At 34.6% G+C, this 20,690-nt stretch overlaps 1 protein-coding gene across 2 annotated transcripts in view; it reads right to left on the reverse strand.

Moving 5' to 3' along the window:
* The window catches only part of NAALADL2 (N-acetylated alpha-linked acidic dipeptidase like 2), a 1,303,067-nt gene that overhangs the window by 534,034 nt on the left and 748,343 nt on the right, over positions 1–20,690 (reverse strand). For both annotated transcript variants that reach the window (XM_078069051.1, XM_078069053.1), the window contains one exon: positions 8,418–8,691. In XM_078069051.1, the coding sequence (XP_077925177.1) occupies positions 8,418–8,691 (274 nt within the window). The remainder of the gene's footprint in view (positions 1–8,417; positions 8,692–20,690) is intronic.

Here is a 20,690-nt window from a genome sequence, read left to right on the forward strand (position 1 = left end):
ACATTAAGCATGAGACACACAATCCATTTTGCTGTTTTTGGTGTAAAAAATCAGATAAAGAGGTGCTTGTCAATTTTATCATTTTTTTTTTTACTGTAATATATACACTTACTGAAAAAAGTATTTGCTACAATGATACACTAAATGCAAGGCTTCCTGACATGATGACCACATTTCTATAGCAGAAATAACAAAGATAAGCCATAGTAGTGGTTAGTTGTCTTGACATATAGTAATTATTTTAAAAATTTGCAAAATGTTTTATAATCTAATATGTAATGCACATCCATCTAAAGGATGAAAAACTGAGTTAAAACTATTGTAATATAGAAATTTAACCAAAGTGAAGCACAATTCTGTTGGGTTTATATCTCTATGTTTCAAGTCTATAATCTCCAAAATCAATAGACAGAATTATGTAAATTAAGAATAAGATACTAGAGTAAGAAAAAATAGATTTGTTGGAAAGAAAATATACTTTAAGTTTTGCTAATTTTAATAAATATTACCTCACAAAATATTTAGATATTTGTATTATTTGGCCAAAAATAACCACCAGAATATCTTTCCTTTTCACTGTTTTTGTTAAAGTCATTTTGAAAGCTAAAAATATGTCTTCTAAAAGAGAGATTATGAAAAATATGTAGAGAATTAGGAGGAAAACATAATTATGGAAGTCCAAGGAAGAGTGTATTAAAGAGGAAATTATTTCATTTTCCAATAGTATGTGTCAGGTTATATTCTAGTTTCTGAAGGTATGGAGGAAAATGAATTACAAAAGGTACCTTCATGCTCTGGTGACTTTCTCTTGCTAGAAGGTCAACAATAAAAAGATAAACAAAGACACTAACAAGTCAGAAGACTTTTAGTTATGATATGCCCTAACAACAATAAGGAAGGGGTAATGTAATAGAGGGTGATAAGGAATTATTTTAATAAGAATGTCAGGGCAGGCATTGCTATGGAGATCACATCCAACTGATGAGAAGCCATGCACTCACCGGGGGGAAAGAACTTTTTAGGCAGAGGTTAAGAACAAATGAATGAAGAGCTCTATCAAATGAAACAAAGACATTTTATATGTTAAGGAGTAAAACATGACTATGGAACATTGAAATAGGAAGTTATTAATTTTCTTATAGGGGTAGAGATTAGATAGGGATAGAATTTCAGGAAATTTATCAATGAAGGAAAGAACAATAGTTAGGTGATACACAACAGTCAGTAGCAAGAGTTAGCTGGTACACATGCAGCTGAGAGAGGTGAGAGTATGTTGGTTGGTTGGTCTGCTTTTACCAAAAAGGAGACTTAAAAATATTTAGAAACTGAAAAGAAGATTTGGCCCAATTGGTTGACAAATCCTAGAAACAAAAGTAGTATAGAGAAACTAGATCTAGATTATTCTTTCTCATCATGAGAATGGAGAATATAAATGAATGTAGAAGACGTTAATCCTACTCCATTGACATTTCCATGAATATCAGCAATAACTGGTTATGAAAGTTTCTGCAACTTTATCACTTTCCACATGTTTAACTTATTTACTCTGTTTGCCTGCAGTCAACTAGGAAGATTCTTGAAATGAAGTAAAAAATAACAGCAGCAGCCCTGGCTAACCGCTCTGGAGATAAGTAACCTGGAATGACTCAGTCATATCTCCTGGCATCAGGGTATAGGGCAATTGGGACACAGGGTCACTGTGTTGAGAGTCCAGGCAGGAAGCTGGTGGACCAGTCTCAGTTGCTCGAGAAAGAGGATGGAAGATCAGTTGATGTTTTGCAAAATGCTCCAAGTATCCCAGAAGGGGTTACATCTGACAGATAATTTTTTTTAAAGATTTTATTTATTTATTTTACAGAGAGACACAGCCAGAGAGGGAACACAAGCAGGGGGAGTGGGAGAGGGAGAAGCAGGCCTCCCACGAAGCAGGGAGCCCGATGCAGGGCTCGATCCCAGGACCCTGGAATCATGACCTGAGTTGAAGGCAGATGCTTAACGACTGAGCCACCCAGGTGCCCCTCTGACAGATAATTTGAGGGAATTCTTGGAAAAAGAATTTACCTCTTGATCTTCCAATAGTTCTGAGTGAAAGGTAAAGTTTATCTAAGGAACTTCCCCTTTCAGATGGAAATCAGAAGGGAGTTCTCCGCCCCTTACAATACTGTTACTGACTTTTGAGTGGTCTCTGTAGCATTGTTCTTGGCTCTGTGTACCCTACCTGAATATTGTGGCCATGCTGTAATTCGAAAACGAGTTTCTTGCTGCTTACTGAGTGCAGAGAAGCTGTATGTTAGTAAAATGTATCTTGGTGTGTGTGTGGGGGGGGGGCGATCCCTGATGTGTAGATTTATAATTTTTTGTGGTTTAAATATCAGATCAGAATTAGGAAAGATTCACAGAATTGCTTCCACTAGCCAGAACAAGCTGACTTGAACCATTCCAGCGCACCATTGGGGCACTTGTACCTGGCCTTTTAAGTGGTAGAGCAATGTATTACTCAGGGCTGTCCTAGGTGGCTGAAAACAGAAGCAGGTATACATTAGAGGTATGGGTTGAAGCTGGTGCCTAGGTCCTGGCAAAGTAGAAAGAGAAGAGAAGGAGAAGAAAGCAAGAGGTGGGTAACAGCAAGAGAGAGATGAGGGCAAGAGGAGTTCACAGAAAACCTCCAGGTATTAGAAAGTTGGAAATTGAACATAGGGCTTTTGAGAGAGAGAGAGGAAGGGAGGGTTGGGAGAAGGACTGAAGTGGTCATGAGTTTATGACATGATATAGGGGAATCAATATTTAACCATTTATGTCCTCTGTGCTAGACATTTTACTAAGGAGAGCATATCAATTGTGTTCAGTCTATCTTCAGAAGATTCATATTTGGGAGGTACTTCTGCCCGTTTTATAGATGAGGAAACGAGTTTAGAATATTTAAATATCTTGCTATTGCTCACAGTAGTTTCGAGCATGCAGTTTGCAATTGCTTACCTAACTGACAGTTTCTCCTATTAGACGGCCAGGTGCATGTGGACAGTGTCTGGAGCTTTCTTATTGATCACTTTGTCCCCTGTGACTGGCACTTAAGAGGCACCCAGTATGCTGAATGCTGAATGTTTCTTGTTATATTAGCGAGACCCAGAGAGCTAAACACTGGATTAGTCACCTAATCTTTCACCATCAAATTAAAATATAAGGAAAAACAAATTAATAATCACAGGGAACTTTATTTAATAAATGATACTCAACTTATTAAGGTAAGGATATTGAAGGAGTTGCAAATTCATTCAAGAGGATTCTTCCTAGAGGCCATGAAAGTAATGTGACAGAATTCTGCTTCTTTTAAAATCAATCAGATTAGTGTATTGAAATAATACATAAACCTAAGGATCAACTTTTCCATAGATCTTTCTAGTTCTGAAAAAATTGAATTTGCAGCACCTACTGAAATGAGGTAAATTTTATCCATAAGGTACATATTTAAATACTAGTACTTTATGGAGATTAAAATATATATTAAATTTGTTAAGAATATTACATTATCACTTAACTTGGTAAACGGCATGCTTTAAATCATGTCAACACTAAAAATAAAAATGCAGACCTAGAATTTTCTGTCAGATAACACTTAATTATGATGATTCAGAATTTTAGAAATAACTTTGATCAAATTAGAACTTTGTAGTCAAATACTTTCTCACTAAAAATGCCATATTTGTTTTAATGAAGAGGGAAAGAAAATTCATTGCACTTTAACCACTTAGCTGAACTCAGCTATCTTTGTTTCAAAACTTTTATTTCATAAAATAGGCTTTTGTTCTCTTTCCCAGGTAGATGTAACCTCTCTGACAAACGATTTAACTCCAGACAACACGTTGTGATAGGTCACTTCTGTATTTGTAAATGCTTCTGTCTAATTTTTAAATACAGGAAAAATATGTACTTTAAATATGTGGAAATTAACCCCATGGTTATTATGTTCAAATAAAAAAGCAGCAATTATGGAACTGTTTTCTTAACTAAGTTGGTTGATGCACAAAGCTCACGAAACCAGAAGGAAAATGTCATATTGGGCCAAGAAATTTTATGCAGATTTTTAAAAGGTAACAACATTATATACAAATGTGCTCACAGCCATTTATCTCACAATTGTGCACTGCTGACCAAAAGATGGATTCCACAAGAGAAAAGAAGGGAGACAAATAAAATGCAAAGTCATTTTCAACATTAAAAAACTGCTTGCACCAAGCTCACATTTTTCTGTTGGTGAGACAGTAGCTTCATCTTCTTACCCAGACAACAAAAGTTTAAATCATGCAATTCCATTCTATTCCTTTATTTAGCTTTCTGATAATTTTCTTATCTATAACAGGAAGCATTCACAGCCAAATGTATACATCTCTGCCTTTTGCCATAACACTCGATAAGTTTGTTTTTGTTTGAGAATATTAAAAGAGAAAGACAAAGTTTTCCTAGCTATGAGAAAATCGACATCTGATTGTAAGTACCCCAAGGATTCCATGCAGTGATTATATTTTTTCTCTTTAAGACTACTTGATACAATTCAACATAGTGTTTAGATTTCATGTGTTACACTATGGCTTGATATTTTACAAGATGAAGACAAACAATGCTTTTCAGGCCCAAGTGGACATGATTTGTCATTCTGCATTCAAAAATAAAATATTTACTCCTAGTTTCTTTGAGCCTTTAGTTTTAAATTAAAAATTGGATCAGATGTTATATGTATTTTTTATTTATTCATACTTAACAAGGCATTTTCCTCCCTAATGATTAATATTTGTCATATTAAGCAGAAGACAGGAAGATTACACTCAGACAATATGATAAAAAGTTTGTACTGCCAAATCATGATAAATGGTTCTCATATTTTAATTTCTCCCATTTAAATGTGTTTATTTTATACCACATAATAACAACAGCTAACACTTTCAGAGTGCTAAGTGCACTCAATGCACTCTACATGGTTTGCATCATTTTGTTCCCACAACAACGAGTTGAGGTACTGTTATTGTTCCCCTATACAGATGAGAACACTGAGGCTTAGAGAACCAAAATGAGCAACCCACCGTTGTGCAGCTAATAAGGCAGGATACAACTCTGGGCTCTCTGAGGCACGGGGCAGTGATAAATGTGTTGATGACAACCTATCTTAATGCACGGTTAATGGGTTGCTGAAAATAAGTTTCTCCATAAAATTGCATTATTTGTTTTTACTTTCAGACACAAAATAATACTTAACAGAAAGAAAATTCCCAAATCTATGAAGTGTATTAAAGTAAAAACAAATTCTCTGTTCAAAAACATAAACACAATAGACTCAAATCTCACCAACCTATATTAAATATTAATTGTTTCCTTTGCTTTTCTGCATCTGCATGGGTTTCACAAAGGACAAAAGAAATAATTGCACAGGAATTACATAAGGCCATATATTCTATTTATAAAACTGACTAGACATTGTCAGCACTCAGTACCAATGTTTTTAACAGTATGATAATATTATAGTTGATATTTATCTTTTAATAAAAATATAAATCACTGTTTATTCCCTGAAGCTAACCTCACTCACATTAAATTATTTATGTATCCATTTTAATATGTATTTTGCATCTGACAGGACAACTCTCCTTAGGACCCCTCTACTGACCCACCTGTCATCATGATGGGGTAAACAATGTCACCTTTCTAGCACACAATGAATTACAAAGAAGTTGCAAAGTACACCATCCATCATGTTGGCACTAAGTAGGTTTCCGAAGTAGATCTCAGATATCACTAATGCTGTTTAGACTGTTACCAAAAAGCAACAATTGGAAGTTATACAAAGTGGTCGTATGATGAATGGACATGACAGCTCTTCAAAGGAAAGGGGCACTCCTCTTCTACAAATAACCTTGTCAAAAGCAAAAGTAGTGGGGAGCTTTGCTGGCAGTCAGACTAGAATAATTTAAGAACTTGTTAATGGCTCAGCCTGATAGAAATTCATGCAAATACAATGTACTCAAAATCAAAAAGTAGGTATGCCTGAATCATCAGCAGCAACCTCTCAAACTTGATTTTAATTAAGAATGGTCTGAAGAGGTACAGAAAATCACCCACAATCTATTAATTAGAATATGTGAGTTTCAATAATACATCGGTCTAAAATATGTATAGAAAATATATGCAAATATTCTATATGCATATAAAATAGTCACCTAGAAATTGCTTTGCTTTTGAAAATCATAATGCTAATATCGTTTAAGTTTTTAAAAAATCAGCATTGATAAATTTATTGATATAAATATTTAAATTATTATGTACTTAGTATAATAGATTTGAATTATTAATATAATTCTAAAAATAGTTATCATTAGTGTCTTCATCTAATTTGCATGGTTAATTTCTCAAATTATGTTCTCCAAATACAAGGTGTTTGTTTTATCCATAATTGCATTTTAATTCCTTTAACACTACTCCCTTTTATTTAGGCCTGTATTTCAAACATAGAGTATATTTCTACATTGACAGCAAAGTTTATTTTTCCCTTTTAAAAGCTTCTTCAAATCTTTCTCGATACTTCTTCCTTAAAAATGGTAGTTTTTATAGCATTTATAAGTGGTAAATGGTCCCAAAATGACTTATGTCTTCATGGGCATTTAAGTAGTTCCATGGTTCTGTAGTAGACCTTGGTTTCTTTTATATGAAACAATGAAAATTTAAGCATTTATAACTGATAAGATAAATGTGTAGAAAACTCTTAGAGATGTGGCTACGAGGAAACACAAAAAACCAGCCCAATGGCCCAGCAGATTATCAGAGGGCCCTGCTGAGGAAACGGGGACACAAGTTGTAATGTTATGGCTTTTTCATATCACCTAGGGAAAGGAATAATAAATAATTTGCCAGAGCACATTGAAAAGCAAATAGATGGGGGTGATTCCAAGGACCCACTCAGGCTCCTGGGGGTTTTGTTGTTGTTCTGGGTTTTGGACATGTTTTGTTTTGTTTTCAAGGCAAGGAGATTACTCTGCTGAATCAACTGGGATAGAGAGGGTACTGGAAATGTGTGGGGGCTAATGAAGGTTTGGGAGTCTGAAGAAAATATGTGGGGTAACTTTAGAATCTTGACTCGAGACCAGAGCTTGTGAACCAACAAAAGGGTGCTGGCAGGCTCCCTCCCATCATTGCCTACCATAAACAGTATATATTAATCAAATCGAATTACATGAGTCCTACCCTAGAAATACTGCAGACATTTACTATTATATTAACTTTTAATTAATCATAAGGCTTTCTATGGTAGTGGTTATATGCAGTCCTTCTGCTAAAAGTCAGAGAATGACGTAACAGAGTGCAAACAATGCTGAAGCACCAGTAAAAGAACTCTCTCTCCACCCTCTCCCCCAAAATGAAAAACAAACAAACAAAAAACAAAAATCAGGAACGTATCTGTGAAGTAACTTCAAATGATTTAAATATTTAATGTATTAATCAGAGTTAATAGATTCTGAAAAAGCTCTGCCAATAATTAACAACAATCAGAAACATAATTATTTCATTTGTATTAAATGAGGCAATCTAAAGGTTTGTAAAAAAAACTAAATTTGTTTATTAAAATGGTATTTTTACATGGAGACAGAAAATGTTCCTATATAAAGGAAACAGGACCAATTATATATTATATCTAACTGGTATTTTGTCCTTACTGTGGGCTAGGCTCTGTTCTCCAAGGTTTCCATATATTAGCTAGTTTAATTTTCACAACAGCCTTATAAAGTTGGAAAAATTTTTATCCCCATCACAGAGATGAGGGAACTCAGCCCTAGATGGCTAAGTAAGAGTGGGTAATTAGGGAACTGAGATTTGAAACTCGTCTATGTGACTCTGGAAGGCACGTGCTTCAGCACCGAGCCAAAAAACTAGCTAAGCAGAAAAAGTAAAGCAATAGTTTGCACCTGGCTCCTTATCTCCCGTGTTTTCCATCAAGAAAGCAGAAGCACCGTATTTCAAATCTTAAATCTGTGGATAATCACATCGATTTTCCACTTCATTTCTTGTGTGTGTACACAACCTCAAAACACAACTCCCTCCATTTCTTCCTTCTGCCCATATCAATCCATTAAAATTTGCCTCTTCAAAACCCCCCAGAATAAAACGAATGCGTCCTAAGCAAAATGTGAGTAACTCAGTCACACATTCAACACTTTTGAATTAAATTCTTCTAACATGTTTTCACTTTCAAAATATGACAAGAAAAAAGGTCAGGCAATCCAAGTCTTCCTTCCCCTTCCCTGGCACCTCCACACTGAGAACATTTAATGGTCACTTTTTTATGTTGCATCTTGCCAGTTAGTTCAATTTAGATGAAAGCTGCTGTTTTCTAATTCCATTTCACTATAAATGACAGAGACAAATGGCCATATTACCTCGAGAGTTCCTTTGGCAGAATAGGCTGCATATGAGTAGAGCAGATCTTGGCTGCTATGTGTTCTGGCTTCTTCGCTGCAGGGCTGGCCATTAGGACGAAAGCATTGGCCGCTGCTACGCAGAATCACAGAGCTGGCAGACGGGCCTGCCAGATGAAGCAGCACGGAGTAATTTACAAACTGTACCTCTTCTAGGCCCAAAGAAGTCCAGTGAGTCTTAATCTTCTTTGAAATTTCTGTGTCATCTTCACTTTTATACAGTTGTACCAAATTTCTGGAAGAAATTTAAAAAGCACACTCTAAGAAAAAGGAAAAAATATTCCGTTGAGTTAACCATTTAATATATGAACAATTATTAATAGATGTGGGATATGAAAGATGAATGGGACAGGACACTATACAAGAAACTCACAGTTCGTGGGAGGTGATGAGCCTACAGACAAATTACACTAAATCAAAGCAGAATGAATTAAGTTCTTAAATTAAGAACTAATAAAGTACTAGGGGATTGCAGAGAAGAGAGGGCTTAATGCCAATTAGTTCTTTTATTAGTTCTGATCTTTCTTTTTTTTTTTTTTTTTTTTAAGATTTTATTTATTTATTTGAGAGAGAGAGAATGAGAAAGAGAGTACATGAGAGGGGGGAGGGTCTGAGGGAGAAGCAGACTCCCTGCCGAGCAGGGAGCCTGATGCGGGACTCGATCCCGGGACTCCAGGATCATGACCTGAGCCGAAGGCAGTCGCTTAACCAACTGAGCCACCCAGGCGCCCTAGTTCTGATCTTTCTATGGACATCAACATAATCCATTTAAAACTCAGTTCCAAAGCTAGGAGTCATGCTGGTGGAGACATTTTGTATTGCAGTTAATATGATTCCATATAGAGTTATGTGATTAATATATAGCTATTGCTCTTTAAAATGATACAGAGAGAACACTTTTGATACAAATTACATGCCAAATTTCATGATCCTATGAGCACAATGATATTCAATAAAATCAGTATATCGCGGTAAAACCAACCACAGATTATCAAATCAATAAGAAATTAAATTTGTGTGTGCTTGCTGTAGTCTATATATTTATTCCTATACCTGTTCCAAAATCCAGTGATACTATTTTTGCTTATGACATCCTAGAAGCCAAAAAAATCTGTAAAAAAAATATGTGCAGAACCCAGAACAAAATAAGATATGTGAAATTTAAAAATAATAATCCAGTAAAGTTTGTTTTGGGCTGGGATGCAAAGGGACCAGTTTCCTCTTTGGCAAAAAGGTATCTTCTTGTGAGAATTTTATTGTTATCCAAAATATTGCCTAAACAGATATTACCTAAGTGGGATACTATTTTTATTTCGGTTCATCACATTATTTTTCTCACACATACTTGATTCATTTAGGACCCTGTTTATTCAATAACCCCCAAATGAAACACATCTGGAAAAGGAATATGGCATACACACATCAGAAAAAAAATACATATATAATAATATAGAAAAGCATTACTGGAGACAAAAGGTAGAGCGCTTGACACAGCTAAAAGCTGATCTATACAAAAAGATGCAACAATAAATAATTTCCCAATTTTTTCCAAGGTTATTTCAATTTTTTTAAATATGTAGTTTGACCAATTATCAATTGGTCAAGTTAAGTTTTGTGAAAGAGCTGATTGAAACAATTTCACTTTTTATTCTGAGTAAAACTGGTCTGCCTTCTGTGTGTATATGTCTGTGTGTGTGTGTGTGTTTGGCAGGGGAGGCTTTTTGTATAACTGACAAATGAAATTATATATATTTAAAGTGTACAATATCATTTGATATACATGCACATTATGAAATTATGACAATCTAATTAACATATCCATTACCTTTATGTGTGTGTTGTGTGTGTTGAAAACATTTAAGATCTACTCTCAGCAAATTTGAAATATACAATGCAGTATTATTAACTATAGTCACCATACAGTAGGTCCTCAGTAGATCCTCAGAAATCATTCATCTTACAACTGAAGGCTTGTATCCCCTTGACCAACATCTCCTCTTTGCCTCACCCCCAGTCCATTGGCAACTATGATTCTATTCTGTTACTCTGAGTTTTTTTGTTTGCTTTGTATTCCCTGATGATTACACATGTAAGTGATACTATCAGTATCTGTCTTTCTCAGTCTCTGTCTTATTGCACTTATCCTCTGAGATATCTATGCTATCAAAGAAGGATGTTTTAAGGTTGAATAATATTCCATTGCACATCTATCCCACATTTTCTTTATCCATTCATTCATCCATGAGCACTTAGGTTGTTTTCATACTTTGGCTATTGTGAATAATGCTGCAATGAACATGAGTGCAAATATCTCTTCTGATTCCATTTCCTTTGGATATACACCCAGAAATGGATTGCTGGATCATATGGCAGTTCTAGTTTTAATTTTTTGAGGAACATCTATACTGTTTTCCATAATGGCTGTACCAGTTTAGATTCCCACTAACAAAGGTTATCTTTTCTTCATATCCTTAACAACATGTTGTTTTTGTTGTTCTCTTTTGCTTTTGCTTTTTCTTTCTTTCTTTCTTTTTTTTTAATAATAGACATCCTAACAGGTTTAAGGTGATATCTCATTGTGGTTTTGCTTTGTATTCCCTGATGATTAGTGATGTTGAGCACCTTTCATGTATCAGTTGGTCATCTGGGCATCCTTTTTGGAGAAAAGTCTATTTAGGTCCTTTACCCATTTTTTAATTGGACTATTTGTGATTTTTTTGCTACTGAATTGTGTAAGTTCCTTATATATTACAAATATGAACCCCTTGTCAAACATATGTTGTGTAAGTATTTTCTCTCATTCCACGCGTTCTTTTCATTTTCATGCTGTTTCCTTTGCTGTGCAGAAGCTCTTTAGTTTGATATAGTCTCACTTGTTTATTTTTGCTTTGTTGCCTGGGCTTTTGTTGTCATATCAGTAAAAAAAAAAAATAACTGCAAGGACCAATGTCAAGAAATATTCCCTTTTGGTTTTTTTTCCCTTTGTTACTTCTTCTAGGAGTACTGCAGTTTCAGTTTTACATTTAAGTCTTTAATCGGTTTCAAGTTAATTTTTTGTGAATGGTGAAAGATAGGAGTTCAATTTAATTCTTTTGCATGTGAATTCCAGTTTCTCAACACTATTTATTGAAGAAACTATTCTTTCCTTATTGTCTATTCTGGCTCCTTTGTTGAAAATTAATTGACCAATTATGTGTAGATTTATTTCTGGGCCCTCTATTCTGTTGCATTGATCTATTTTTGATCATTGGATCTGTTTCATTGGTCATTTTTGATTAAACAGATCACAGATCAGTTTTTATGCCATACCATAATATTTTAATTACTATAGCCTCATAATATAGTTTTAAATCAAGAAGTGTGATGTATCCAGATTTGTTCTTCTTTCTCAAAATTGCTTTGGCTATTCAGGGGCTTTCCTGGTTCCATATAAATTTAGGGTTGCTCTATTTCTGTGAAAAATGCCATTGGAATTTTGATAGGGATTGCACTGAATCTGTAGATTACTTTGGATAGTATGTTCATTTTAACAGTATTAATTCTTCTAATCCAAGAACATGAGATAGCCTTCCATTTATTTGTGTATTTTTTAAATTTTTTTCACCAATGTCTTATAGTTTTCAGTATACAGGTATTTCACCTCCTTGGTAACATTTATTCCTAAGTGTTTTATTATTTTTAGTGCTACTATAAATGGGATTGTTTTCTTAATTTCTTTTTCACATAGTTTGTTGCTAGTGTGTAGAAATGCAATTGATTTTTAATTAATTTTGTATCCTGCAACTTTACTGAATTTGTTTATTAGTTCTAATAGTTTTTTTGTGGAAGCTTTAAGGTTTTCTGTATATAAAATCATGTCGTGTGTCATGTGTAAACAGACAATTTTACTTCTTTCTTTCCAATGTAATAAGATTTATTTCTTTGTTTATTTATGCCTAATTGTTCTGGCTGGGACTTCCAGTAATATACTGACTAGAAGTGGAGAGATTGAGCATCTTTGTCTTGTTCCTAATCTTAGAGGAAAAGCTTTTAGCTCTTCATTGTCAAGTATGATGTTAGCTGTAAGCCTGCCTTTACTAAAGTATTCCTTCTTTTTTCTATACTTAATGAAAGTATGTTGAATTTTGCCCTATGCTTTTTTTCTGCATCTATTGAGATGTCATAAGATTTTTATCCTTCATTCTGTTAATATGGTGTACCAAACTTATTGATTTGCATATTTTCAACCATCCTTGTATCTCAGGAATAAATCCCACTTGCTCATGGTGTATGATCCTGTAAATATGCTGTTGGATTCTGTTTGCTAGTATTTTATGTGGGGATTTTTACAGCTAGGTTCATCAGCATATTGACCTATAATTTTCTTTTCTCATAGTATTCTTGTCTGGCTTTGGTATTCATGTTAATGTTGGCCTCAGATCATGTGTTTCAACTTTTTGGAAGAGTTTGAGAAGGACTAGCATTAATTCTTCTTTAAATGCTTGGTAGAATTCACCAGTAAAGCCATCTGATCCTGGGCTTTTCTTGGTTTGGAAGCTTTTGATTACTGATTCAATCTCCTTTCTAGTTATGCATCAATTCAGATTTTCTATTTCTTCATGATTCAGTCTTGGGAGGTTGTATGTTTCTAGGAATTTAGCCATTTCTTTTAGGTTGTGCAATTTGTTGCCATATAATTGTTCACAGTCGTCTCATGTTTCTTTATTTTTTTTTTAATTTTTTATTGTTATGTTAATCCCCATACATTACATCATTAGTTTTAGATATAGTGTTCCATGATTCATTGTTTGTGCATAACACCCAGTGCTCCATGCAGAACGTGCCCTCCTCAATACCCATCACCAGGCTAACCCATCCTCCCAACCCCCTCCCCTCTAGAACCTTCAGTTTGTTTTTCAGAGTCCATTGTCTCTCATGGTTCTTCTCCCCCTCCGATTTCCCCCCCATCATTCTTCCCCTCCTGCTACATTCTTCTTCTTCTTTTTTTCTTTCTTAACATCTATTGCATTATTTGTTTCAGAGGTACAGATCTGAGATTCAACAGTCTTGCACAATTCACAGCGCTTACCAGAACACATACCCTCCCCAGTGTCCATCACCCAGTCACCCCATCCCTCCCACCCCACCCCCCACTCCAGTAACCCTCAGTTTGTTTCCTGAGATTAAGAATTCCTCATATCAGTGAGGTCATATGATACACTGTTGGTGGGAATGCAAGCTGGTGCAGCCACTCTGGAAAACAGTATGGAGGTTCCTCAAAAAGTTGAAAATAGAGCTACCATATGATCCAGCAATTGCACTACTGGGTATTTACCCCAAAGATACAAAAGCAGGGACCCGAAAGGCTACGTGCACCCCGATGTTTATAGCAGCAATGTCCACAATAGCCAAACTGTGGAAAGAGCCAAGATGTCCATCAACAGATGAATGGATAAAGAAGATGTGGTATATATATACAATGGAATATTATGCAGCCATCAAAAGGAATAAGATCTTGCCATTTGCAACGACGTGGATGGAACTGGAGGGTATTATGCTGAGCGAAATAAGTCAAACAGAGAAAGTCATGTTTCTTTATATTTTTGTGGTGTCGGTTGTAATATCTCCACCATTATTTCTAATTTTGAGTTTTCTCTTTTGTCTTACTTAGTCTAGCTAAAGGTTTGTTAATTTTATCTTTTAAGAAGAAAGCTCTTTGTTTCATTGATTTTTTTCTATTGTTTTCCTAATTTCTATTTCACTTATATCTGCTCTGATCTCTGTTATTCTCTTCCTTCTGCTAACTTTAGGCTTCGTTGGTTCTTCTCTTAGTTCCCTGGGGTGTAAAGTTACACCTTGAATGCTTGCTTATTTTTTTGAATGCTTGCTTATTTGAGATTTTTTTTTCCTTAATGTAGGCATTTATCTCTATAAACTTTCTCTTAGAACTGTTATTGCAACATTCCATAAATTTTGTATGTTCTGTTTCCATTTTTGTTTGTCTCAAGATTTTTTTATTTCCTTTTTGATTTTTTCCATGACACATCAGTTGTTTGGGAGTATGTTGTTTAATTTCTACCTATTTTTATTTTCCCATTTTCATCCTGTTATTATATTCTAGTTTCATAACATTGTAACCGGAAAAGATATTTGGGGGGCGCTTGGGCGGCTCAGTCGTTAAGCGTCTGCCTTTGGCTCAGGTCATGATCTCAGGGTCCTGGGATCGAGCCCCAAGTCAGGCTCCCTGCTCAGAGCGGAGTCTGCTTCTGCTCCCGCACCCAGCTCATGCACTCTCTCTAATAAATAAAATCTTTTCAAAAAAGAAAAGATATTTGGTATGATTTCAAACTTTTTAAATTTCTTAAGACTTGTTTTGTGCCCTAACGTATGATCTATAATGGAGATGTTCTCTGTGTGCTTAAGAATGAGTATTCTGCTGCTGTTGGATGTAATGTTTAGTATACGTCTATTAGGTCCATTTCATCTAAAGTGTAGTTCACATCCAACATTTCCTCATTGATTTTCTTTCTGAATGAGATGTCCACTATTTAGAGTGGGGTATTGACATCTACTACTATTGCACTGCTATGCATTTCTGCCTTCAGGTATGTTAAAATTTGCTCAATATAGGGGTTCCAATGCTGGGTGCATGCATATATAATTGTTTATTCTCTTGATGAATTGAAACCCATTATATAGCGAACCTCTTTGTTTACTTATAGTTTTTGACATATCTATTTTGTCTCATATAAGATTGCAGGGGTCCTCAGAGGCGAAGGCTGTGGGGTATGCAGTGGTAGTGAGGGCTGTTGGGTTCAGAGCAAAGGCTTCTGGGAACTTCCTGTTTCTTTTTCTCCCACGGGGGATATTGTGGCCAAGGATGTATCTTAGTTCCTGGTCAGCTTGCAGCACCCTTGCAGTGGTGGTGATATTGGTATCTGATGCATGGGCACTCTTAGAGCAATCACAAAGCCAGGGTCTAGAGTATAGGCACTTACAGAGTGACAGTGCTCCTGAGGTCCAGGGCTCTGGCAAGCCCACAGCAGCAGTGACTCCAGTGCCTAAGCCACAGGCAAACACAAAGTGGCAACTATATCCGGGTCTAAACTGTGGGTACATGTAGGGCAGCCATGGCTCAAGGGTCAAGGAATGTGCATGGATGGGGGGTGGTGGCAGCCCTGGTCCCGTGGATTGTGAAATAGTAGCTCTTTCTGGTGGAAGAGGGCACAGCAGCATCTCCCTCTCCTAGGAATTTGTGGCAGTGATAGCTTTTGATTACCTCAGTGGTGAAAGCTGCTGGTGTCCTCTGATGATCAGGCCATTGAAGTTTGTGCCAATGAACATTATGGGGTTTCCACTGTGAAAGCTGCAGGGAGTCTGTGGCTGAGGCCCTCCGTGGCAAAGACAGCTAGAGTCCTCCACAGAGTTGGCCACTGGGAACCACAGTGGCACCTACTGCATGGTTGATACTAACAGCCTCTACCTTTCTTCTTGGTTCCTAACCATTTCTGGATGTCTCAGCTAAGCTCAGCTCCACAATCCTTTCTGTATAGTTAATCTCCATTTCTGGCTCCATTGTGTTGCTGTATGTTCTTAATTGGGCTCTTAAGCCTTCCCAAGGCTATTTTATTTCTTGGATAGCTAGTTGTTATTTCTGGGGAGATGAAGGTTGGTATATCCTACTCCCTCATCTAGGTCTCTATCCTGTTCTTTTGTTCCTGTATCTGATTTCTGTATCCCTATCCTCTTACTTTACTGCCACTGAAGTTCTCTCTGCACTATTTGGGATAGAGCAAGTAAACTGAGTTGAAACTTAACTCAGTTTGAGGAGAAAGTTATTTAGAAAGAGGCATCAATAATGTTCTTTTGTAATATGTGTAGAGTTGCAAAACACATATTTTATTTATTCAAATTTATCTGTATATGGTCAACATTAATAGAAAAAAAGAAAAATTTCAATTAGTCTTTTGGTTGGTTGGTTTGTTTGTTTGCTCTTCTACTCAGCTAATTGATGAGCATGAATCCACCTCTGAGTATGTAGAATGTTTAATCTGCCATTTGTTTTGCTGGTCTCAGTTCCAAAGTGCTTTATGGTATAAGCAACTCAAAAAAACATTAAATTTTTTAAGGTGTATATATTATACAATATGGCCTCAAAAAGTAAATCAAATACTTCTTTAGGGGCTCAACTGAAGAATTAGTAATTTGTCCCAATGCTGGAGAATTTCTAAATATTATTAAGTACTAAGCTAAAATTCCTGAGGAGAGAATATCAACATTTTCTACCTCACTCTGAATTGAAGGGATATATACTTTTTGTATTATAATTTCATTTTTTTAATATCATAAACAAATCGAATATAAAAGAATATATAACATACAAAATATAAAGAATAATGAAGGAAAAACCCATCTTATGAAGTATAACATCTCTGATATCATTGAAGCCCCTTCAGTACTCTTTATTTCATCATTAACCTTGGTCTCCTAGGGTAACCACCCCCCACAATCTGATTTTTTTCCTTTTTTACTTCTCATTGCCTTCTTTGTATAGATTTAATATTTATGTATGCATATGGCCTTAACAATTCACCTCTTATTTTTTTGAATGCTTGCTTTTATATAGTTGGCATTTTATATATGTATTCATTTTTTCCATTTTTATTGAGAGAATTGGTATAAAACATTGTATAAGTTTAAGGTGTACAACATATTAATTTGATACACTTATTATTGCAAAATGATTACCATTGTAATGTTAGCTAACTTCTCCACACATCACATAACTATCATTTCTTTTTTGTAGTGATAACATTTAACATCTAGTCTCTTAGCAACTTATAACATGGTGATTATAGTTAATATATGTATTCTTTTGTGATTTGCTTTTATTCACTTACTATGAGGTTTCCAAGATTCCTCCTCATTTATTTATTGATTTCCTGAGATAAGTATTTTAAAATTGTTCCCAGTTTTCCATTATTATAAATATGAGGAAGTTATAATACAAGGAAGAAAGGGCGACAATAAATCATTAGATAAACTATTTACATTTTAAAAGGAGAAAATAGACAAAATTAGAAAGTAACCAACACACAGAAGTAACTTAAAAAAAAAAAACAACTATGAGAATATCTACACAGCTCAATGTAAATCAACTTTCTATTAACACCTGGATGATAGAATTCTTCCTTTGTCCCCCAGATCCTCTCTCTGCCTGATACTTCCTGCATGCTTAGAAGGCCAACATTTATGGACCTTTATCAAGCCCTCTGGCTTCCAGTCAGTTTTAGATTCAGTCAATGGGAAACGCATGAGAAGAGACTTTTTCGCCCCTAGATCTCTTCTTCCATGAAAGGGTACAAGAAAAAAAAAATAAATAAAGGAACATTCTTGTTCATATTTCCTGATAGACATATGCAAGTTTCTCTAGGCAAGGAAGGCATATACCTGTATATAAGAAGTGCCAAAATGCTTTTATTTATTTATATTAAAGATTTATTTACTTATTTAAGTATCTCTGCACCTAATGTGGGGCTTAAACTCAGGAGCCTGAGATCAAGAGTCACATGTTCTACCAACTGAGCCAGGCACCCTGTCAAAAAGCTTTTAAAAGGGTTTTGATTACATTCCTATCTGCTCTGCATGAGAGTTCTGACCCTCCATTCCACACCAACACTTGATGTTGTCCTTTATTTTATTTCATTTTATATTTTTGCCAATGTGGCCGATATGAAATTGTGTATCATTATTTGTTTAACTCAAAGTACCTTTACTGGGTGGCAGGGTATGCTATGCAATTTTACAAAACGTTTTATACCACCAGCACTTTTTAAGAGGTCCTATTTTCAGTGTATCTAATTTTTGCTAACCAATGAGCATAAAATTGTATACCAATGTATCTTTCACTTATATTTCCATAATTACTAATGAGGATCTTTTCATTTATTATTTAGCTATCTATGTTCCCTTTTCTGTGCCGTGACTGTGTTTTTGCCCATGTTTATGCAAGTTTTTCTATATTCTGGAAAATTCTTCTTAGGTCATATATGACACTTTGTTCTACCAGTTTTGGGCTTCTCTTTCATTTTCAATGTCTTGTCTTATGATGAATAGAAGTTCATAATTTCAATGTAATTTTAATATAATGCAATGATCTATACACTTTTTTGATGTGCTTATGAAATTCTCAAACCTGGGGTGATAAAATGATTCTAATTTTCCTAAAGTTTTAAGGAATTTGTTTTTAAACATTTCAGTGTTTACCTGGAATGTGTTTATGTGTACTGTGAATTCAATATCACTTTTTTTCCATATTAATAACCATTCTAGTACCCTTGGTCAAACTCTTCATCAATGTGCAATGGCATTTCTGTCATTCATGAATTTCCATATGTGTGTGGATCTGTCGGGGATCCCCAATCAATTCCAATTCCATCTTTTTGATCCATCTCCATTATAATGTTATTTTAATTAGTTTGACTTTCTAATACATGTTAATACTGAGAATGGCAAGTCCTCCTACTTATACTTCCTCAGAAACATCTTCACTATTTTTTTCTCTCCATATTAATAATGGAATGAGCTTATCAATTTCCTTGTCAAGATTGTATCTGGAATTACCCTGAGACTGAAGATCAATTTGAGGATCAATTTGAGGAAGATCAATTTGTCATCCTTATAATAACATATAAATAAGTCCTTAATATATCAAATAGTAGTCAATGCTAATATAAAATGTTTTAAAATTATTTTTCTGCTTATTACTGGTTCTGAGGAATACTATTCTGTTCTATCAAATAATCCTGCTAAATTCCCTTACTAATGATAATAGTCCTTGAGTTTTCTACATAAAAAAAATTATATGATAAGCAAATAATGAGGGTTTTATTACTTCCTTTCTAGTCACTTATAGATACTATTACTATTTTTTTATGACTATGCAGGTTAAAACCTCCAGAAAATATTTAATAAAATATTTAATAAGGTATGATAATGCTCATCTATTTCATATTTCAAATATCAGGTTAAAGATGTTCCTCCCATTCTTATTTTGATAAAAGATGTTTTATGAATCAGTATTAAATTTTATCATAAATTCTGATGCATTTATGAAGAATCATATTATCCCTTTCTTTAATAAGATGGATTACAGTAATCGATTTTTTAGCATTCAAACTTGCATTCCTAGGATTAACTTTTACTTAGTAGAATGCATTATAATTTTTGGCCATTATGTGACTTATTTTGCCAACATTTTGTTTATAATTTTCATTTCTATTTTTAGAAGTAAAGTTGATAGACAATATTCCTTTCTGGCATCATTTCTATCTGGTTTTGGCTTGAAGTTATACAAACCTCATAAAATGAGATAGAGTGTGTTCCTTCTTGATCTGTTCTCTGGGAGAGCTTGAATGTGATTATAATTTTTGAAAGATAGAAATCATTCTTAAAACTGGGAGAGTCTGAATTTGATTATAATTTTTGAAAGATAGGAATTATTTTTAAACTAAACATTGTCTGTACTTGATGTTCTTATGAGAGAACTGTGAACTACTGATTCAATGTCTTTAATACTATAAGAATTTTATTATTTCTTCTTTGAATCATAGCTCTTCCATTGCTCCCTGTGCCACCTGCTAATCATCCTCAAAGTTCTAGGTTTCTGGATTCATCACTTGCCGCAGCACTCTTTCCTAAGTTTTGGTCCCCTTGAGGATTTCCCTTACTGTTCTGTTAGCTCAGGATAGTAGTGTTTTAAAGGAAGTTTATGTATACATTATCTATGTGTTTTTGAGAATATTTATTTTTAAATACTACCAAAACCAGAAATACACTAACTTGAGTACCCAACTTCCATGTAAGACATGATTTCTTTGTAAATACTGATTGCTATTTCCACAACATCCAAGCAGGGAAACTCTGCAAAGGTAGTTAAGAATTATGATCCATGTTCTTGTTTTTTGTTTTTTTCACAGACCTATAATTAGATAATTTATTCAAGGTTGATTGATGTGATATCATTTTGCACATTACCCTACCTGAAATTATTCAAATCTCCCATATTTTGATGGTTGACTGACTTTAAGGGAAAATGAAACCTCTTTATAGTAATCTGAAGAGAACCACTATATCTATATATCTATATAAAGTATCCTGAAAAATGTTAATGAAGTTTTTGTGTACACATGGTTATAAAATCACTGGTCTTTTAAAAATGATAGAGGGAACAATATTTTTAATAAATATTACCTA

Source organism: Halichoerus grypus, chromosome 1, assembly GCF_964656455.1.
Source record: "Halichoerus grypus chromosome 1, mHalGry1.hap1.1, whole genome shotgun sequence".
NCBI lineage: Eukaryota > Metazoa > Chordata > Mammalia > Carnivora > Phocidae > Halichoerus > Halichoerus grypus.